Source organism: Pteropus alecto, unplaced genomic scaffold, assembly GCF_000325575.1.
Source record: "Pteropus alecto unplaced genomic scaffold, ASM32557v1 scaffold134, whole genome shotgun sequence".
Classification (NCBI taxonomy): Eukaryota; Metazoa; Chordata; class Mammalia; order Chiroptera; family Pteropodidae; genus Pteropus; species Pteropus alecto.
In genome coordinates, this window is record NW_006436283.1 from 95,527 (window position 1) to 117,943 (window position 22,417).

Genomic DNA, 22,417 nt, shown 5'->3' on the forward strand with positions numbered 1-22,417 from the left:
CCCGCAGCCCCCTCGCCTCCGCCCCGCTCCCCACCTCCGCCCCGCGCCCCTCGAGGGTCTCCGCCCCCTAATCCAGGTCCGGCCGGAGCGCGGACGGGGTCCCTCAGGGCCCGTCTTTGACCGAAAGTCGCATGAACTAAGTGTTGTAGGTCCTGAGAACAGTAAAAATGCTCTTTCCTTTAAAAAATAACTCTAAGGTACATGCGTAAGTAAACAGGGGGACTGCTTTTGTGGCTGACGCCAGTTCCGGAAGGGGCGTCGGGGTGCCGTGGGCCCCTCGGAGCACGCGCGCGCCTGGGGTGCGTTGGGAGCCTCCGCCGAGCCGCGACGCCTGTCTGCAGCCGGCGTGGGCGCGAAACTCCGTGTGCAGGTGCGCGCGCACGTGCGCTCTCCCGGGTGATGCTAGTCCCTCCTCCCGTTAGGGACCTGTCCACTCGCTAAGTGCAAACTCGAGGGTCGGGACATCCACACCTTTGGGTAGTCTGTATCGCTTACTGCGGTAAATTGCAGAATGAGGACAGTTCCTGTAACCAGTTCCTGTTTTGTTGGCAGTCAGGTTCCTGGTTTTACTCCAGACACTTGAGAAAATTTTTGTTTTATCTGCGATGAGAAAAGGACAGTGCCAAACCGCAACAAACTAGGGCGAAGGAAAAGAGATGGAGGTCACCTCCCTTTGTCACAGCACCCGCCCCCCCATGCTTTGATAAAGCATGTGTAGGGGCTACATTTTCTCCAACATCATGGTTTACTGAAAATGGTTATCCTATCAAGAAATGGACCAACCAGTGATTTTCATTAGTGGGTTGGAAGATCCGCAGATGCTTGTTTCAATGAAAACGATGGTGTTTCTGACCAGTGATAGGAAAACACATGAATTTGCCATTGAATTAGGAAAATTTTTGATGCCTCAGATTTTTGTTTCCTTTTCAGAAGCATCCAAAAGACCGATTCAGGGAAATCTAAGACATAGTAAATCTTATGGAGTGAAAGGACACTAAGAGCTTGGAAAGGAGGCATAGACACCTTGCACATTGTCTGGAGGCCTGACTCTGGGTCGTTCTGTAAATCGGGCCTTGCGGGGGAATGAGCGTGTGCGAATGGCAGTTGAAGCAGAGGAAGGGGAGTTCAGTTGTCACATGTGTGTGTTAACCCATTTTTTTTGAATCCCAGTCTGTGATCCTCCCAGTCCATGATGCTGAGCCCTGGCTGGACGAGTGCTTGAGGTCTGTTTGGCAACAGGACTTCGAAGGCTCCATGGAGCTCTCCGTTTTTAATGACGCCAGTAAGGTATCCATGAGCTTCCTGCTGGCGATTCAGCCCTAGTGTAAGTCACACTGGAAGGCCCCGTGGGGAGTTTGCTGACCTGCAACGTTCTCACTTTCAGGACAAGTCCATGACTATCATTGAAAAATGGAAAGTGAAGTTGGAAGATTCTGGTATCCTCGTGGTCATTGGAGGGCACAGCTCCCCCGCTCCGCGAGGAGGTGGGTAACAGGCTTGGCTTATTCAGCCGTGGGGATGAGGATGGTTTCTTATCACCTTGTGAACTTAAATGGGTTCGTGTTGCTCAAATCCTGAGTAACACTTGAGTTTGTCGCTTTTTACACACCTACTAGACCTAAATTCCTTACTCTTCGTTAAGGATTTATATAATACCATTACTCACTCTTCACTCAGCCTGACAAAAAGCCGTCGGTGTTTTTCTTTCAGGTGTACGTGATTATTATTAGTCACCCACTTCTTAAAATTCTTTTTTTGTGACATTAGATTTATTTTTGTCCAGTTTTTTTAAAGAAAAGAACCAGCTTTTGGTTTCATGGATTTGTCTCTTCTACTTACACTCTGATATGGGTTATTTCTTCTGCTTACTTTGGGTTTAACTTGGTTTTTTTCTAATTCTTAAGGTGGAAGCTGAGGTTGTTTCTTTTCTAACATAGGCATTATGTGATGAGTTCTTCTCTGTTGCTATAGCAACATCCCACAAATTCTGATATGTTATGTTTTCATTTTCATTCAAAGTGGTTTCTAATTTCCTTTTTGATTTCTTGCTTTATGGGTTATTTAGAAGTATGTTACTTAGTTTCCTAATATTTGAGGAATTTTCTGTGTATCTTTTTGCTATTGATTTCTAATTTAGTTCTTCTGTAGTAAGAGAACACATACTTTGGCTCGAATCTTTTAAACTTAGTAAGATTTGTTTTAAGGCCCAGGCTATAGCCTATCTTGTCAAATATTCCATGTGCCCTTGAGAAGGTTGGGATCTGCTAGTGTTGGGTAGTTTTCTGTGAATGTGAATCAGGTCGAGGTAGGGACCTTGATTTGAGGTCTTCTTGTTCTATCAGGTATTGAGAGGGGTATTGAAATCTGATTCCAGATTTGTCTGTTCCTCTTTCTAGTTCTATCGGTTTTTGCTTCGTGTATTTTTAAACCGTTAACATTTAGGACTGTTGTGAAGAATTGAGCCCTTCAGCATTATGAAAAACCTTCCTTATCTCTGGTAATATTTTTGCTCTGAAACCTTTGTTCGATAGTGATATAACTGCTTGTGTTTTATTTTGACTGGTATTAGCATACTATACCTTTTACATTCTTTTTACTTTTAACCGCTTTGTGTCTTTATATTTAAAGGGTCCCCTCCCTTGTAGATTCTTACAGACAGTTGTATGGATTTTACTCTTTTATCCAATCTGACAATCTCTGCCTTTTAACTGGGATGTTTACACTAGTCGCATTTAATGAGATTACTGATATAGTGAGGTTTGAGTTCATCTTCTTGCTATTAGTTTTATATTAGTTGTGTCTATTCTTTATTCCCTTTTCCTTTTTATCTTTCTTTGATTAATCAAATGTTTTTGTAACAGCTTTATTGAGATGTGATTCACATGCCATACAATTCACCCAGCAAAGGACACGGTCGAGCGGTTTTCAGTGGATCCACAGGTGTGTGCGGCCACCACCACAGTTAGTTTCAGGATGTTTTCATCGCCTCAGAAAGGAGCCCTGTGTCCTTGAGTTACCACCCTCCACGTCCTTTTTCCCGGCGCTGCACAGCCACGAATCTGCTTTCTGTCTGAGGATTTGCCTGTTCTGGAGGACATGTAATATGTGCTCTTGTGACTGGCTTCTTTCATTTAGCGTTCGTTTCTAAGGGTCATGGTATAGCTGACATCACTACTTCACTGCTTTTTATGAGAGAATAATATTCAGTTGTAGAGGTGCACTGTGCTTTGTTCATCCATTCATCAGTTGATGGGCATTTGGGTTGTTCCATCTTTGGGCTGTCGCGAGTAGCGCTTGTATGAACTTTTGCATACAGAGTTTTGTTTGAGCACTGGTCCTTACTTTCTTTTGAGTGTATACCTTGGAGTCGAATTGCTGGGTCATATCGTAATTTTATGTTTAACACAGCAAGGAAGCACAGCAGCTGGACTGTTTCATATTGCCACTATTCCAATGTCTCTTTATCCTCACCAACACTTCTTATTTTCTGATTTTTGGGGTTTTGTTGTTGTTGTTGTTTTTAACAGCCTTCCTAGTGGGTGTGAAGTGGTTTCTCATTGTAATTTTGATTTGCATTTCCCTACTGACTAATGATATTGAGCCTCTTTGAATGTGCTCGTTGGCCATTTGTACATCTTCTTTGGAGAAGTGTCTCCAAAGAAGAACTATTTTAGTGCTCTGCCTATTTTTCATCAGGTTGTTAGTCTTTTTCTTGTTGCGTTAAAGAAGCTCTTTATATATTTTAGATACTAGATCTTTATCAGATATATGATTTGTGAATAATTTCTCCCATTCTGTGTGTTGTCTTTTCACTCTCTTGAAGATATCCTGTAATGCACAAGTGTTATAATTATGATGAAATCCAATTTTTTTTCCCACATGTGTTTTTGGTGTCATATTTAGAAACCATTGCCACATCAAGGTCATAGAGATTTACCTGTTTTCTATAAAGAGTCTTATAGTTTGAGCTCTTATATGTAGGTCTTTGATCCATTTTGAACTAATTTTTGTACATATTGGCCCAGCATCATTTGTTTAAAAAACTGTTTTTCCTCCATTCAAAGTCTCGCTACCCTTGTTGAAAATCAGTTGACCATAAACATATGGGTTCATTTCTGGACTCTGTTCTCATGCCAATACTACACTGTTTGTATTACTGTAGCTTTGTGATAAGTCTTAATATTGGGATGCGTGATTCTTCCAACTTTTTTTTTTAAAAAATTGTTGTGGTAATTTGGAATCCTTTGCAATTTTATATGAATTTTAAGATCAGTTTTCCATTTCTGCAAAAAAGACCATTGTGACTTTGATAGGGATTGCATCAAATCTGTAGTTCTTGTGGAGTATTGTCATTTTAATAATATTAATTCTTCCAATCCATGAACACACAATGTCTTTCTATTGACTTAGGTCTTTTTAAATTTCCTTTATCTATCTTTTATAATTAAAAATTTCTATAAATCAGTTGTCGTAAAACATTTCAACTTGCTTCTGAAATGTGTAAAGACAAATTGTGGTTTTTGAAACTAGTGTGAGTATCCTTTTAAAATACTCTTTAATTAAGATGCTTTCCATTTTCCATAGTCAAATGAAATAATTTGAAGGCATTGTGTTACTGTTGTGATTGTGTGTCTAATCTCCATTTTAAAATCAAGTGTTGTCTTTTGTAAAATACTTTTTATGGATTAGATATAACTTGAGGCGTATCACATTTGTATGTATTTTATCAATAACAAAAATGAGCTGTAATATTATGCAGAAATGGAAGCATCCTGCTGCCTCTTTGAAGGTGGGAAAGGCAAGTTCATGAGGATCCTGCATTATGCATTAATGAAATGATGTTAATCTGATATATGTGAAAGGACATATTTTCCTATAACAATATTTTCTTAAATAGGAAAAGTCGTATCGACTTGGGTAACATAGATCTAAAGTGTCTATTTTCAGGAGTGCTGGGTTATTTCACTTGGATTAAGATTCATTTACCATTATTTTATATTACAATAGAGCAAAACATTTCTTAATAATGTGGTCACGTGCTCAAATCAAAATAAAGCACAATCCCACCCTCTTCTCTCCAGGAGTAAGGAATGTTGATGTCACACTGAGGCCTGAGTTTTTCCTGCTGTGACCATGACAACCGGCTTCCCTCACAAAGGGTCAGGCCTCCCCAAACATCAGGCCCTGGCACAAACATTTGACTTTCTTCAAGGCAATGATATTAAAGCAAATTCCTTGTCTCTGCCAAACAGAAGACTCGTTGTGGGAAACTTCAGCCTCCTCAGAGGGCAACGTTCTCCCTCATCACCCAAACCCTTGGTTTCGACTTTTCCCCTTCTAAGCCCTAACTCTAACAAGTAACTTTTTAAACAGAACTCCTGCTGATTTAAACGTGGCCGTGGAAAGCCGTATCGACTTGGGTAACATAGATCTAAAGTGTCTATTTTCAGGAGTGCTGGGTTATTTCACTTGGATTAAGATTCATTTACCATTATTTTATATTACAATAGAGCAAAACATTTCTTAATAATGTGGTCACGTGCTCAAATCAAAATAAAGCACAATCCCACCCTCTTCTCTCCAGGAGTAAGGAATGTTGATGTCACACTGAGGCCTGAGTTTTTCCTGCTGTGACCATGACAACCGGCTTCCCTCACAAAGGGTCAGGCCTCCCCAAACATCAGGCCCTGGCACAAACATTTGACTTTCTTCAAGGCAATGATATTAAAGCAAATTCCTTGTCTCTGCCAAACAGAAGACTCGTTGTGGGAAACTTCAGCCTCCTCAGAGGGCAACGTTCTCCCTCATCACCCAAACCCTTGGTTTCGACTTTTCCCCTTCTAAGCCCTAACTCTAACAAGTAACTTTTTAAACAGAACTCCTGCTGATTTAAACGTGGCCGTGGAAAGCCTCTTTTCTTTTCCACATGCAGCCCCTTGGTTTCGGCTGCCATGAGGTCTTTCTCTGGGCTCGCCTTGCTTTGCGGTGACGATGGAGATTGAGCGACAGCTGTTTCGGTGATGGCTGCTAACCCATTCCCAGGGGTCAGGAGTCGGGCATCTGCCTCCCTTGGTGCTTTTCCTTCTCTGTGGTGTCGTACCTGTGGTTTGTTGAAATCTGGGACCATTCTGCTAACGGACGTGGGTCGGTTAAGCTCGAGGATTAATCCTAGAAATTAAGCTGCTACCTGTGTGAAAGGGCACTGCTCTGGGTCACAGCCTTTGATGACCTGAGTGAGGGCGGATGAGTGTCCTTTGTTGCAGTGTGGTTGACCTCGGTGCTCCAGAGAGGGGCTGAGTGACAGGAGGGACCCACCGTCTCTCCCCTACCTTGGAGGGGTGCTTTCCTTATAGCAGCAAACCAGGGGGTGCCTTGCTGTGGCCTGAAACCAGCAGGCTTTGCTGGTGTCCCCGGGGACCGACAGCCTTCTCCAGTTTGCCTTGGCCTTGAGGACTAGATGGACTTACCCTGTTAAGTCTGCACACATCTGTTTTGCTTTGACCTTTCTCCGTGGCACCAAATCTGAAACTGTCTGTTTAACACAGTTCAGGTGTGTCTGCAGCCTCTTCCTAGGGACAGTGGGCATCCTGCCCCTCAAAGTCTCTCAGCCCCTTCTTTTTGGGCTAAATGCCTCCTCCGGGCTGCCCTGCCCTCAGCATCCAGGCTGAGCTTGCGTGGTGTTAGTTTCTGGACGCCATGCCCTGTTCGGAAACCTCTCCAGGAAGGCCCTGTCCCCTCAGCCCGACAGTCAGTCCCTGCAGAAGCCAGCCCGTGCTACCTGCCTTCTGCAGCCTGGGCGCACACCGCCCGTCGCCCTCAGTCCTCACGCAGGACGTGTGTGCTCCGCACGGCTTTCTCTCCTCTTAAATTCTGCTGGCTTCCAGCCCCCCGCCCCTCCACGACGGCGCCCCCTCTTCATAAGCCCCGCGGTTTCCATTTGCAGTGAGCCACAGGTCGCCGTTTCACTCCTAACCCACTCTGTCGTGATTTCTTTGAAGGCAAGGGTTTCGAAGACAGGTATTAAAATATATCCATGCAGAGAAGTACACCTGTCAAAACTGTGCAGCTCTGTTCTCACCAACTGAACACGGCGTGTAACCACAGCAGCCCCCCGAAGCCCCCGTGACCCTGCAGTTGCACCCTTTCCCCCGGGGCACCCACTGTTGAGTCCCAGCGGCACAGAGGCGCCGGCTGCCCTCGTACTGTGCCAGCATCAGCACAGAGCGTCCGCGCCTGTGCCCAGCGGGGTCCTTACGGGGTCCCGTCTTGGCGGCCGTGTGGTGTTCTGTGGGCCCTCGCCCCACTGGAGTGCTCGGTCACGGCGCGCGCACGTTCGGATGCGCCCACGTGCGGGGCTGTTCTCATCACTGCCCGTCTCGCTCAGTGAGCCTTTACCAGCGGTCGCACGTGTGCGTGACACGCGTCCGCCAGGGGACCACACTGTGACTCTTAGGAGCAGAGACGTTATAGAAAGCCTTCCTGCCAGAATCTGCTCAGGCACTTCCATTCAGGGACATTTTGATTTTGTTTTTTAAAACATGTTCCCCAGGGCTTAGGTTAGTGCCGTGCTCAATGAAGGCTGCAACTTCGCTTTCGTCCAGCGAGCTCGTCCTCGCGTGTGCTGGGCCAGGTGGGCTCTTCGTGTCTTTCCACCGTGTTATTGTGTCAGCCACTAACTATGATGTCGTCTTCTTCCTTTTCATTCCGTTAAAAACTGACCTGATTTTCCACTCGATAGTGCAGAATGTTTCTTTCTTATAGTATGTATTCCATGAAGTTTTATGGAAGAGAATACTATTGAAAATCGAATTGTAAAAGAACTTCTCTCTTTCTTTTCTAAACAGTTGGATATTCTAAAAACCAGGCAGTAGCACAGAGCTCAGGGCCCTACCTTTGCTTCCTGGACTCGGTGAGTGACCCCTCGTTTTATTTAAAGTGTATGTATGTACGTTGGTTCGGTAATTAAACGATCTTACATTTCAGTGTGGTTCTTGAAAAATCATTATTCTGATATATTACGATCAGACTTAGAAGTTGAGGGTGATAGATTGCTGCCTAACTACCATAGCACTTATGAGTTAATTAAGTTTGATAATTAAGGTTACGTGAGAAAGCAAAATTGCATAGCACAGAACCATATGAACAGACATACAGATAAACTGGGAAAATGTTGACAAATACAGTACTTAAAAAAGATGGATAGCCTTAAATATAAATGATTCACATAAGATGATGAGCAAAAAAAATAGGTGCTAGATAAATGGAAAAGAAAGGAGTGGGAACTAAATGAAGGCGGACGTGCAAATGACAAACAAAAAAATTTAACTCATTTGCAATGAAACAAATTAATGAGATACTACCTTTAAAAACTGAGTTAACAAAGCTTTTTAAAAATGTAGTTACTAAGAATATGAACTAAGAAGATGATACTTTTGGCAGCATCGTTTTGCATTTTGTATCAAGAACTTTGAAAATGCTTATGCCTTTGACTCTTAAATTTCACTTTTAGGTATTTCTGAAATTCTGAAAAAAAGATTTATGTACAAAGAAGCCTCAGCGTTCTTTATTATGATGGAAAATGAGAAACAAGTTAGTATGAAATAGTGAACTAACAAATACATTGTGGTAGATCTGAATGAGGGAATTACTATAAGGCTTATAAAATTTCTAATAACATGACAAACGATGATGATAGGTGAAAAAAGAACACATGGTCGCATACACAGTGTATGCTCAATGATGGGTTTTCTTTTTAGCTGCTTCGAAGCACACTTGGGAACACTTCTCTGTGCTCAGCCTGCCCCGGGCCCCTCCCTCTGAGTGGGGTGCAGCATTCCCAGTCTTCTGTGCATTCCTAGGGGGGCTGATAGTCTCCTTCTCAAGGGCAGCTTGGGCTCAGTTTCTGCTGGTGCTGAATTAATTCACAGCTCACGCCGACTCAGCCTCTCCTGAGTACAGGTGACCTGTGAGCAAGGTCTTGGTACCTGCAGGAGTTTGGAGACACTGTGTGCCTGGGTGAACAGACAAGGTAGAGTTGCCTGTTAAACAGCCCGTTCTTGAAAACGAACCACAACAGGAGCTGTGGTTTCCAGCCTGCTGCTTTGGTCTCTTTCATCTTCTCTCTTGCCTTTTTCTTAGACTGAAACCCCTCGGATTTCTCTGTTTTCTTATGCAGGACACTCAGCCATCCCCCTTGTTTCAGTCATCTTTCAGGTCCTGCTCTGGGGCTTGTTTTCACACGTTTCTGTAAACAAACAGACCGTTTCCACCAAAGACAGCTCCACCCATGTTGACAATTGTGCTTTGTATGGCCCCTGGGTGAAGGGATGTGGTCGTCTTTTTTTGTTAAGGTTGCTCTTTCTGAAATACTTTATCATGATCGTGTGTTTCTCTCTAGTGGCAGTAGTGACAACATCTGAGTTGATGGTTGGTGATTGGTGGTAGATTGGAACATCCCCAACTTCCTAGCATCTTAAGATCTCCCTGGTACGCAGGTCCCAGCTTGGAGAAGTTAGTGTCCATTTTGGGCTGGACCTGGAAGAAGAGGAGAGAAATGCTCAAGCCACCTTCTCCTGCCCGCGGTCTCTTCCAGAGCTGCTTTTTTGTTCGCTGAAAGGAAGGAAAGAAAAGGCATAACAGAGATGTGTGAAGTCCGGCAGGAGTGTTAGAAAACATGGAGCCCAGATTACGGTGGTGAGCGCTGCAAACCCAGGAGTCACCTAAATAGAATTGGAAGTCAGCACAGTCACCACTGACCGCTGACAGAGGAGGACCGAGGAGGGTCTAGAGCCAGGTCCTCGAAGGGGCCCTTACTGTTTAGGGGCGGGAGAGAAAGAGCAAGTCAGTGCCTGGCCTGGTCAGTCTCAGAGATCGGGAGGAAGGAGGTGGGTGAGGGTGCTTAGAGTCACAGGGTGATCTGGGGAGACAGGGAGACTCCCGGGACGGGGCGTCTCAGTGTTGGAGAAAAATGGCGGTGCAGAAGTCTGACCGATGGAGACTTGCCCTCGACACCAGGAATTTGAATTGTTCTCAGGGTTCCGTTGAAACGAATCAAAGAGGAATGCCAAGTACAGCTTGGTGAGCTTTGAGCAGCCACAGTGTTTGCGGTGGAGGTCAGTGTTCGCATGAGCACTGCAGGGTGCCCCCTATCTTCTGAACACAGCTGCTTAGTTCTTGCTGTTTCTTTTTCTAGTTTCCATGGCTAATTTTCCTTCTTTAATTTGAGATCCCAGGGTCTCAGGAGCACGGGCTTGAGTCAGTCATGGTCCTCAGTTCAGAACAGTCTCACCTCCGTGGCTGCGAGCTCCATTTCATCCGTTTGCTTCAGTGTTCGTGACTCTACCTGTGTATTCATTCTGACAACATTATAAGGACCCAATAACCTGCTGTCCAGAACTAGAATTTGCTCCATTGTCTGACCACATTGCCCCCTGACTCCCTCTTCCGGTGACCATCAGCCAAATGCCACGTCACCACCCCTACTGAGCTTTTTGGTATCTATACCAGCTAGTATCTATACCCCCAATCCCCGGCTGCAGACAGGTACCAGTCTTCGGCCTGTTAGGAACCGGGCGGCACCACAGGAGGTGAGCGGCAGGTGAGCGAGCGAAGCTTCATCTGTGTTTGCAGCCGCTCCCCAGCGCCAGCATCTCCGCCTCAGCTCCGCCTCAGGTCGTCAGGCACTAGATTCTCATGGGAGCACCGGTCCTTGGTGCCAAAAAGGTTGGGGACTGCTGGTCTCTGCATATCTGAACGACTTAATTTTAAAACTTTACTTGTATTTAACTTTATAAAAAGGGTATAAAGTTGTATATAATATTTTGGAACTTTTAAAACTTTTTTTACTAAGATAAATCTATTTTGTTGCATGTCACATAGTTCACTCAGTTTTTAAAAATTGAAGTAAAATTTATATAGTGATACACAAGATTTCAGTGTGAAAACTCTGTGCGGAGTGAACAGTTTGATGTTTTGACAGCTGTATTCATCCACATAACCAGCACCGCGGTTGCGGTCGGGGACAGAAGGCCCTTGTGCTGCTTCTGGAGAGCAGACAGACCGCAGGTGTGCTCATACCCCATCGCCAGGGCTGCCTGTTCTCGGTTCGCAGACGTGGACTAGGACAGTGTGTGCTTTTGCACTCGCTTTTCACTCAGCGTAGTTGATGTCAGGATATTTGTGTGTTGGTGGTTCACTCTGGCTTTTTATTATTCAGTGTGTGTTTTCACACCATGATCTATTTCTATACTCTACAGTTTACTGACGTTGGGCAGTTTCTAGTTTGTGTTGTTTTAATAAAAGCTGCACAAACATTCTTATGGAAGGTTTTTTGTGGATGTATATTTCCCTTTCTCTTGGGGTAGAGTTGATGAATCATAGGGTGAGGGTATGTTTAACCTTAAAAGACTCTGCTGTCACATGCGTCCCCTCCCAGCCGCTGCTGGGTGAGTCTCGGTGCCCCACCTTCTTCCCAGCATTGACATCGTGGGGCTTAGTTTCAGCCATTCTAGCAGATGTGAGGTGTGTCTCATCTCAGTTTTCAGTCTATTTCCCCAATAGATAAGTGATGCTGAGCACCTTTTTATGGGTTCATTGGCCATTCTTTTGTGAAATGTCTGTTTAAATCTTTTGCCTATTTTTTTTTAAAAATTGGTTTTTTTTATTATAAATAAGTTGTAAAAGTTTATTATATTATACAGATACAAGTCCTTTATCAGATAGATAGATAGATAGATAGATAGATAGAGATATATTTTTTTCTCCCATTATGTGGCTTGCCTTTTTATATTTTAATGGTGTCTTTTGATGAGGAGTTTTAAATTTTTATGAAGTTTAATAATTTTTAACTTTTATGGTTCCTTTTTTTCCTAAATAATCTCTGCTTGCCCTGAAGGAGAAGTTATTTTCTTATGTTTCTGCTGGTAGTTTATAGTTTGTACTTTCGTATTTAGCTCTGTTGCCCATCTCACATTAATTTTTATGTATTATATGAAGGAGGAATCAAGGTTAGTGTTTCTCTTACGGATATTCAGTTATATCTGTTGAAGAGACTTTCTTTTTTCCATTGAACAGCCCCGATACTTTTGTTGGAAATCAGGTGGCCCTATCGGCGTAGGTTTATTTCCAGACTTTCCGATCTGTCTGCGGTGCGTTCATGTGGTCTGTGGCACAGCACCCCGTGGAGCGCACACTGTGTTTATTCACACCTCTTACTCCGGGGCGTTTGGGCTGTTTGCACATTGCTCTCGTGGGAAGCGCCGCTGCGAACTTCCCGCATGCGTCTCCTGTAGGACGCGTGGAAGACTTCCTCTGGGGTCACACCCGGGCGTGCAGTTCCAGGCTGCAGGGACGTGCAGCTTGACCTCAAGGAGGGACGCGGAGATGGCCCGTGTGTCGGTGCCCCCGCAGCACTCGGTGTTGCGGGCTCGGAGCCGTTTGCAGTGGATGCAGTGAGGCTGTGCCTCCTCGTGTCTTGGCTTGTGCTCCCCGCTCTCGAGTTTGGCCAGCACTGGCTGTGAGCGTCCTTTTCCCATGATGTGTTTGCGCCTTTCCACTCATTTTTCTTTTTCAAACTTAGAGAAAAGTGGCAAGGACAGTACAGAGAATTATGTGCTCACGGCCAGTGCTGGGCCGGCAGCTCGAGCGCTTGTGTGTTTCCCGTGGAGGACAGCCCCTCGGCCCAGGGCAGTGACCTCCGCTCTGTCTGCGTGTCGTGTCTGTCACCTCCTCAGACCAGAACGTCCTGCAGCTCCTGGACTTCCCCGTCTTGATGGTTTGCAGGGCCCCGAGCACTTGCGTAGAATGCTCCTTCAGGCTGGCTTGGAGCCCGGGGAGTGGAGCGGAGGGGCGGGGAACGCAGAGTGCAGGGTGCTGTCCTCGCTGTCCTCGAGTCACTTCTCCTGTCTCATAGCTAGTGGCGCACGAATTTATACAGGTTTCATGCCAATATGTTTATACCTGAAGTGAACTGAGGTTTTTCAAATCAAAGGTACTTTTCTATGTCTTAAAAAGTCATACGTTGCATTCTGTTTTCGACAATTATCATGGTAAACAAACATTCTCCTCCATTAAAATAAATAATTGACAGAAAGCTCAGTGTTTTCTGTAGAAAATGTCTTACAGACTTGTCAGCTGATTGAGGCAAGTGTTGATGTCTGTGTGGTATGGGGGTACACGTTTGGCGGGTTGCAGACTTCTGTTCCCCAAAGCCTAGCCATTTGCAGCCCAGGCCGTCGGGATGGCCAGCACCGCCCGCTGTCCCCCAGCCCACCCACCACTCCTGCCCCAAGACACGTACCACCCGCTCCCTGCAGCCCCTCTCTTCCCTTTCCTGGGAAAAAGGTATGGGCTCGTGTTTCAGACCCAAGACTTGAGGGTTTTAGCTGGCTCGGGAGCAGGGCCACATGACTTCAGGGGTGACTGTTCCCAAAAGGCTCAAGCAGCATCCACCGAGAGGCAGGTGGAGGGGTGGGTGATCTCTCGTGATGGGCCCTGCACACGGGTGAGGACATCTGTGTGGGCTGTTCCACTTTTGTTCTCTGAAAGAAGAGCGGGTCCCTACTCTTCCGGCTCATGTTCAGAAAGGGGTTCCTTGCACAGAGGAACGAGAAGGTCGCTGAGGAAAGGGCTGGCGTGAGCCCTGAAGGGCCAGCCCTGAACTGCTCTGGGGGTGGAGCCAGCACCTGACCCCGCCCCCCCACCACAGCAGTAAACCTGGGAAATGTTTTTTATTCGCATGGAGCGTTTTCATCCTAAGGCTTAGGAAAGGGGGTGGCCCGGCTGTTTGTTCCGCTGCTCCGCCAAAGTGCTGGTTCTGAAACCCAGTGGCCAGCGAGACAGCCTGTTGGAAATGCAGAGCTCACCGGTGACCCTGCTGTAACCACTTCAGAATGCTTCTTTCCAGCCGGCCCCGTGCCGGGTAGCCCCTGCGTCACCTCCACCTGAGCCCGCGTTTCCCCACGTTCACGGGCGGGTGGGCGCTGGGCGTGGTGCGCGTCCCGGGTGGACGCTCCCTCCATGGCGCCCCGAGCCCTGAGCTCCTCCCCGGGATCCGCATCTTCTCCAGCGCGGGGTCCTGTGTCCTCCTGAGTCGTGGGCTGTGTGGCAGCAGGGACCTCCGTCTACAGCACTCTGTCCCTGCGACCTGGAAGGGGATGAAGGCAGCGACCCCGCCCTGGAGGGGCCGCAGCCGGGCTCGGGCTCGGACCTGCTGGAGACGGCGGGCGGGCGGAGGTTGTAAGGAAAGCTGCGTGGGAATCGCGCCCACAGGGGGCGCTGTCCACTCTGCGCAAACCACAATCCCGCTCAAAACTGGGGCGTGTCGGGGCAGTGCCCTCCAGCCCAGCTTCTCCGCGTGCCCCCTCTTCCTGCCCAGCTTCGGGCTGCTTCTCGGAGGGGATGTTCCTTACCTCGTCCCCAGTTAAAAGGAAGTCTTTCCTCAACCCAGAGCGAGAAGCCAGGGTCGGGGGGCGCGGCTCTGGGAGGGGCGGGGCACGGATGCGCCGGGCTTAGGGTTCTGTTGGAGGTGCTGTCAGCAGAGTAGAATGCACACTTGAATTTTGCACGTTTGGTTGTAAATTATTTTTGTTTTCATGCTATTAAAGCTGTAGAAAAATCACATGCATATGGGTGGGTGCTAGAGGGGATTTATGACAGTGAAAAGTGTGCTTTGGGAATTATGATATTGTGTAATACTTAATATGTCTTGTATTGTCGCAAAGGAGTTTATGCAGTAAACCCAGACTGTAATGATATTTTTAAAAAGCATCATGGAGTGAATTCAGATTAAAATTTTTTTGGTAAATATTCAGTATACTTTATTAGAGACACTATTTTAAAATTCAACTTGAATATTATTTCCATGTAATTAAATAGACCCAATTAAGTGTGCATTCAATGAATCCGACAAATGTGTACATCCATGTAGAACCCCTCGGTCAGGGCGTGGACGTTTGCCTCGCCCCAGAAGTTTCCTTCTGCCTTTTCGCAGTCATCCCCTAGTCCCTGAAGCAAGTATGCGTTTTATTTCTATAAATAGTAATCTAATTACCTAATGATCTGTTCTCCTGGTTAGTTTTTTTTGTGTTACAGAACTTCATATAAATGGAATCATGCACTATGCACCCATGTGGTTGGCTTCTTTTGCTCAGCATGATGTGTTTGAGATTCATCCATATCATCGCTTACTCAGTAATTGTTTTTCTCGTTGCTGAGTTGTGTATCCCAGTGTGTGGACAGACTACAGATTGTTTGCCTGTGAAGTCATCCCTTGGTGGACATTGGCAGCGTTTCTGCTACTTGGCTGTTAAGAGTAAAGATGCTGTGAAAATTTGTGCGGTCTCATTGTGCACATGTGTGTTCATTTCTCTTGAGTACATATCCAGGGACAGAACTGCTAAGTGACATAACACATGCATGTTTAACTTAGTGAGAATCTTGGAAACTGTTTTCGAAAGAGAATGACCCATTTTACACTTCCACCAGCAATTTACGAGAGTTTAAGGCCTGTATTCTTGCCCACACTCGGAACTGTCTTTTCCATTTGAGCCTTCGTGGTGTGCATGAGTTGTGTCTCACTGTGGCTTTGGTCTGCAGTTCCCTGATGACGCAACATGTGAACATTTATTTGGATGCTTATTGCTCAAGCGTCTGTCTCCCTGTGCGAGGTGTCTGTGCCAACGCCACACTGTAGCCTTACGTGCAGATTGTAATTTGATACTGTAAGTTCACTTGTTCATCTACTTCAGTATTTTTGGCTATTTTAAAAAATCTTTTTGCATTTTTATATAAATGTTAGTCATTTTTTTGATTTTAACAAAACCTGTGAGGATTTTAGTTGGAATTTGTTTGTTCTATAGATGAATTAGGGGAGAACGGACTTCTTTACAATGAACATACATCCGTTAGTTTACTTAGGTTTTCTTTACGTTATCTCAGTAACCGGGTATAGTTTTCACAGTAGAGAGCTTACAGTCCTTCGTTAAATTAATACTGTGGTATCTGATTTTTTAAAAAATATTTTTATCAGCTTTATTGAGATATAATTCACATAAAATCCACCCAATTAAAGTATACAAGTCAGTGGTTTTTACTTTATTCACAATGCTGTGCAACCATCACCACCATCTAATTTTAGACCATTTCCGTCACTACAAAATAAAACGCCCATCCATACCCCGTAGCAGTTAGTTACTCCTCACGCTTCCCGGGTTCCAACCCCCCAGCCCTCGGCAGCCACTGGTCTTTCTGTCTCTGTGGGTTTGTCTGTTCCAGACATTTCCTATAAATGGAATCATGCAAAATGTGGCCTGTGACTGGCTCCTTTTACTCAGCACGATGTTTTCAAGGTCCTGGTGCCACTTTATTCCTTTATGTTGTTGCCTAACAGCCCGTCATGTGGAGGCCACATCGTGTCTATCTTTTTGCCATTTAGCCATTCCATGAACGTTTGGGTCGTTTCCACTTTTTGGCTTTTATAAATAATCTTGCTGTGAACATTCCTGTACAAATTTTGGTGTAGATAAACATTACAAATTTGGGTGTAGATAAACGTTTTCTGCTCTCTTAGGTGTGTACCAAGGCTTGGAATTGCAGGGTCGTATAGTAACTCCATGTTTAACATTTTAAGGAATTGCCAGAGTGTTTTCCAAAGTGGCTACTCCATCTTACATTCTCACCAGCAATATATGAGAGTTACTTAGTGTTTCGATACTGTTATAAGGGGCATCATTTAAAACTTTGCAGAGATAAAGAAATTAACTTTTATCAATCTTGTATCCAGAAACCTTGTTAAACTCACTTTTAATGCTAATATTTCTCTGTATTTTCTCTTGGATTGTTTATATACACAATCACTTCCCCTCTTTATAATCCTTTTCTTTATTTTTCTTGACTTAAGTCTCCATAATTTGTTAAATAGAATTCACGAGAATGGGCGTTCTTGTCCCCTTCCCAATCTCAGAAGAGAGAACTGAAACCTTTCACTGTTAAACGTCTTGTTAACTGTAGGTTTTTTCCTATACGTCCTTAGTAAGATTAGGTACATTCCCTTCTAAAAGCTGGAGAAATGCTGGATGCCCCAAGACAGAGAAAGGGTGCTCGGATGGGGTGGGGATGCTTCAGAGAAGGGTCATTGCTATCTCTCCATTTTAATGGCTCACCCCCCACTGTGACCTTCATCCCTCTGTGGTCACTGGTCATTACTGCCTTCAGGACCTCTCCCTCAGCTGATGACAGCAGCACTCGTCTCTGTAGCTTGGCTAAGAGATCGTCAATGTCAGGAAGGATATTGTGTCTTCAGGGTAGCACTGGCTGGTGCTGAGTATATGATTTGCAAGTATTTTTCCCAGTCACTTATTAAATTTATACCTGAATTTTTTGATGAATACTGTTTTGTCAAATTTGTCTTTTTATCACTTGTGCTTTTGTTATCGTATCTAAGAATTCTTTCGTTAATTCAGGGTCACCAAGATTTGCTCCTAAGTTTTTAAAAGAGTTTTTAGTTCTGGCTTTTGCATTTCAGTCTGTGACTACTTTGAATTAATTTTTTGCGTGTGGCGATGTCTGCGTCATCTTTTTCCTTATGGTGACCCACTTGTCCTAGTGTTTGTTAGACTGTCCTTTTCCCATTTAATTGCCTTGAATCAACCATGATTTCAAAGGTTATTTCTCTACTCTCCATTCTTTTTTACTGATCCATGTATTTATCTGTAGGCCACTACTGTAGCTTTTTGGTAGTGAGTTTTGAAATCAGAAAGTATAAATCCTCCATCTCATGTCTTTTTGCGTTACAGCCATTCCGGATCTTTTGTATTTCCACATGAATCTTAGGATCTGTTTGTCGATTTCTGCAAAAAGAAAGTTGAGATTTTGATTGGATCATATCAAATCTATAGGTCAGTTTGGGGAGAATTGCTCGTAATGTTGAGTTTTCTGACCCATGAATATGGAACGACCCCTCCCCTGCCCTCCCTGGAAGCCTCACCATCCTGGGACCTTGTGACCCTTGAAGCTGAGGCTGCCGGCTTCCCACTGTGTATCTCGTACAGCTCTTACCGTGAGGAGGTAACCCTGAGCTAGAAAACCTTGTGGGTCCAACAGCCCCCGACTCCTCACATCTCGAGTGGACTCTGGCTCCGATTTCCATTTCGTGCAGCCTCAGAGGGTGGTCAGAACCACAGCTTAGAGTTTCAGCTCGCTCTTGTGGATCAGTGAGGGCCGTGGGGTGGAAAGGCGTGTTTCCTCTTGGTTCTCATCTTTCCGTAGATTTAGGCCCAGCAGTTCTCTACTATTCTGTTAACTCTTGCTTTTAAGACTTTTAAAATATTTTATACAGCTCCCTTAGTTGAACAGAGCAGAATTGCTTTGTTTGCCGTTAGCTAGTCTATCATTCCTGCAAGTGGAATGCGGAAGCATTTTCGCCATGGTTTGGACCCTGCTCTAGCTTGTACGAGCTAAGTAGAAAATCATGGGCAGGGAACTTCTCTCGAGCTTACTTACAGAACTTTGATGACTACCAAAAGAAGAGTGTATGTTGAGTGTCTTGTAAGTGGTAGCATGAACTGAAAGGTCAGTCTTGAGCAGCTGCTGCATGTGTTCTACAGGTATTTCTGAGGGCCAGCCAAGTACAGGAAGTGGGCTGGTCTAGGTTCTGGAAAATCATGCGATGCCCCTTCCCAGTGGATGTCTGGGTGCCGTGGATGAAGTATGGGGCTAGAGGTCAGAGGTGTGCTTCTTCGAGCGCTCGCCTGGGCTGGGAGTAAGTGGGCTTGCTGTGCTGCTGCCGCTGAGCCTTCACAGGGTCCCGGAGGCGGTCACACTGTGGCGGCAAACTAGCTCCCACCCTGACCTGTGGCTTCCGCAGCCTCCTCAGCTTTCTTCTGGAAATACCCCTATGGCCGTGTGTTGGCTCTTACCCCTTCCCACACGTAGCCGACACAGGAGTTAAAGGCTGGTTTAGGTGACCCTAGGAAATTTGTAGAATTCTGCACAAGGCAGCCAGACACAGGAGCCACACAGCAAGAATTTGATCAACAGCCCCTCCCTTTCAGAGAGCGTCCCCCCCCCGCCCCCCGCCCCATTGTCTCTGTCCCGCTGTCTTGATGTACCCTTGTGGAAGTGAAATAGGCTGACCCGTGGTCTAACTTCTTTCTGTCCTCCTCACACCCCGCCCCTCTCCATCCTTGCTTTCCTTTTTAAGGTTCTCAGCCCTGGCTGGCCATGCACATGCCTGTGAGCGCGCTCCCGGTGGGGGCCAGGCAGCCCGAGTTCATGGTCACCTCTTCCCCTCCTGTTCTGAGTTTCTTCCACCCTGGGCTCCTTCTGTTCCGACTTCACCCCTGCCCTCGCCCTGTCCTCCTCCTCCCTCCACTCCCCTCCCTCCCCTGCCTCCTCACGTTAGGTGCCGGCTTCCGGCTTCCGCTCTCAGGTTGTTTGATCAGCACAGTGCTCATAAGGCCATTTTGCAGAAATAGGAGATACAGATGAAGGCCTTTCATTTCATCGTAACTCAGTTTAAAGATCAATACCTCCCAACAACATTATTTTTAGTTCTTTTGTTGTGTACATTTAAACCTTTAAATAAAACATTGAAACTTTTTTGATGGTTCTGTCAACTTGAAGCACTATTTTTATTGAGAGATAGAATATATATCTATAGAAAAATGCACAAAACAGCTTAATTAGGAGGCAGATACCTTTAAAGTACACGCTGCTCCCTTCCCCTTGCAAAACCACCACGATTCCGACTTTTGGGATTATAATTTTCATGCTTTTCTTTATTGTTTGCATTATGTGTGTGTTTCTTAGATAACACGGTCAATTCTGCTTGATTTTGCATCTCTTACTCAGCAGTATGTCTGTGAAATTTATATTGTCTGTAGCTGTGATTTAGTCCCACTGCCGAATGGTACTTGATTGTGGCAACGTCCACAAGTTGTTTGTCCACTCCGTCTGTGGACAGTGGGTTGTTCCCAGGTCTGTGCTGCTGTGAAGTCTGTGGCGTCTTCTTTTACTGCCCAAGGAGTGGAGCCGCTGGGTCTTGGGGCTCAGTCTCTTCACACTGGACGCGCCAGGCTGTCCCCAGAGCAAGCAAGCAAGCGTCGGGGAGTTCTTGCTGCGTAGTCAGCATTTCCCACCCCCAGGCTGTGCCTGGGTCATCACCGACTGTCAGGGTCTGGTGCCCGGGGTAGCGTCCGAGGTGCCTGCCCTGGTCTGTTGGGTTATCTGCCTCTGCCGGCCTCGTCCGTCAGTTGCTCACGTGAGCTAAGCGTGTGCTGTTCCCTGCAGGACGACGTGATGATGCCGCAGAGGGTGAGGCTGCAGTACGAGGCTGCTGTTCGGCACCCAACAAGTGTAAGTGCTGATGCCGGGTCCACATCGTTGCCGCCCTTGATGAAGTGACCGCCACAGAGCCTTCTTCGGGGCAGTGCTGCCACAAACTGTCATCAGAGGATGACTGGCAGGCGTGTCTCTAAACACGCAAGGGTTTTCCTTGGAGGAAGATGTGCCTCTCATTTGGGGCAGCACCTGTTACTTTTGAATGGGTACAAAGGGTTTTGGTCTTATTCCATTTTGTTTTAAGAAGCATTCTAGAAGCTGTGCCCCTTGGACATGAAAACACAGGTTGAAAGCTGTGGTGTCAGCAGTTCAAAATCATCATTCCTACTGCCTAGATCGGCGGCGCCCAACCTTTTTGCCACCAGGGACCAGTTCGCTAGCCGACCAGCCGCTCACCTCCTGCTGTGCGGCCCGGCAGGGGCGGGAGGTGGGGGGGGCCCTGACCTAGGTGACCTCAGACCACGAGCCTCCCTTTCTGACGCTTCCGGGGGTGCCCAGAGGCAGGCCTGTCCTCCGGACGGCCTCCCCGCACACTGGGCACGGGCGCTCTGTCTGCACAGCTCCTTCCCCTGCCCCTCCACCAGCCTCTGGTCCCTCCCGGTGGAAGCGGCACCGACACCCGGGGTCGGCACACTCTCACCTGACGGCCGAGGGGACTGCATGCCAGCCGCAGTGGTGCAGAGCTGTGGCAGGTCACAGAAGGCCGTCCGTGGCCGCCGGTGCCCACTGTTCTGGCCTCATGGCCTGCACTGCCCTGGGGTCAGGCTCCCACGGCTCCCTGTGCTGTGTGGCCGGGCCGGCAGCCATCTGCATCCTCACTCCGTACGACCATTTCTGTCCTGAGGGCGCACAGCGTGCCCGCGCCCTGCTCTCCGGGCGCCCTAAGGTGCTGTCCGCTAGGGCTGCCTGCTGGCCTGGGAGTCACGGGAGCAGGGCCCCGTCTCAGTCGTTTGTGTCTCAGGTGAAATACTGTAACTAGCCGGTGCTCGACGTTCGTCGCGTGTGCAGGCAGTGGTGTTCGGGTGCAGTGGGGTGACGAGATGGAGGAGGCGGGAGCAGGGGAGAATCAGCCATCACGCCGGGCGCTGCCTCGAGGGGCCAAGTGGCAGGCGTTACAGCTGTCGTGGGCTCGGCTTCGGGGCCACGGACTGGACCTTGGCCATCAGCCATCACCAGGTCCCCCGTGGGGGTCCCCAAACCGTCCTCCCGAGATACCGGGATTTCTTTCTCAGTGACATGACAGGAGGGTTGAGATACAAGAACAGTTTTCCATGGCGTGGTCCCGTTGTTGGGAAGCGCGGTGGAGGGCGGGCTCCCAGGCCGGGGGCCTCCCATCCCTGACGGACGGACGGACGGACGGACGGACGGACGGTGTGACGACATCGCGTTGCGTGCAGTCGGGAGCAGCTAGTTCTGGCCAATCTCAGATGGCGCTGACGGCCACGCTGGCTGCCTGGCCAGCGGTCTGAGCCTTCGCCTGCTCCTGCTGCCCGTAGTCCTGTGGAAGGAGCGCCACATGCCCAGTCCCCTTCGCACAGGTGAGCGGGTCGTCCCGGGTGACGTGCCGCCTCCTCCGTGGCTCGCACACGCCGTCTCCGGGCATTTAAAATCCGTTCCACGGCGAAACGTCCGCAGAATTCTGTTACTGGTGGCGGCGTTTTGGGGCAGAGGCACTTTCAGATGTTTTCAGGCTTTTCACTTCCATACTGAAGAAGGGGACACGGTTCTCTCGCCCACAGGGTGCTCCGAGCAGCCGTCCAGGCACGGGCTCCAGCGGGCGTGGTATCTGGGTGTGGGGAGGGATTTGGGAAGAATGCAGACTGTGCCGGTTGTCGTGGCCTTCGTTAAACCTACGTCGGCTTGCGTTTTTACGGTTTCATCAAGTTCTAAGCTAGAGCTTTTCTCACTGACCTCTCATTAAACTCACCTGCTGGTCAGCAGAAGCCGCACCCTCCCTCTGTGCCTGCACAAACCCCGCCTCCCACAGGGTGTCAGCGGAGACCCAGGTGTCCTCTGCCTGCTCCTCCCAGAACAGAGCAGCTCTCTGGGGTGCTTACTGTGGGCCTGGGTTTTTCCCTAC

At 47.3% G+C, this 22,417-nt stretch overlaps 1 protein-coding gene across 10 annotated transcripts in view; it reads left to right on the forward strand.

Moving 5' to 3' along the window:
- The first annotated feature begins 12 nt into the window (after window positions 1–12).
- The window catches only part of B3GNTL1 (UDP-GlcNAc:betaGal beta-1,3-N-acetylglucosaminyltransferase like 1), a 48,231-nt gene continuing 25,826 nt past the window's right edge, over window positions 13–22,417 (forward strand). For 5 of the 10 annotated variants that reach the window (XR_003046433.1, XM_015589654.2, XM_015589655.2 and 2 more), the window contains exons 1-5: window positions 13–197; window positions 1,171–1,287; window positions 1,385–1,484; window positions 7,845–7,909; window positions 20,287–20,352. Coding sequence is in view for 8 of the 10 variants with exons in the window: in XM_015589654.2 (XP_015445140.1) it covers window positions 168–197; window positions 1,171–1,287; window positions 1,385–1,484; window positions 7,845–7,909; window positions 20,287–20,352 (378 nt within the window). In the remaining 2 variants the exon portion in view is untranslated. Of the gene's footprint in view, window positions 198–1,170; window positions 1,288–1,384; window positions 1,485–7,844; window positions 7,910–8,509; window positions 8,590–20,286; window positions 20,353–22,417 lie in introns of those variants that run through there. The other 5 variants (XM_015589657.2, XM_015589660.2, XM_015589658.2 and 2 more) reach the window with 4 other exon arrangements.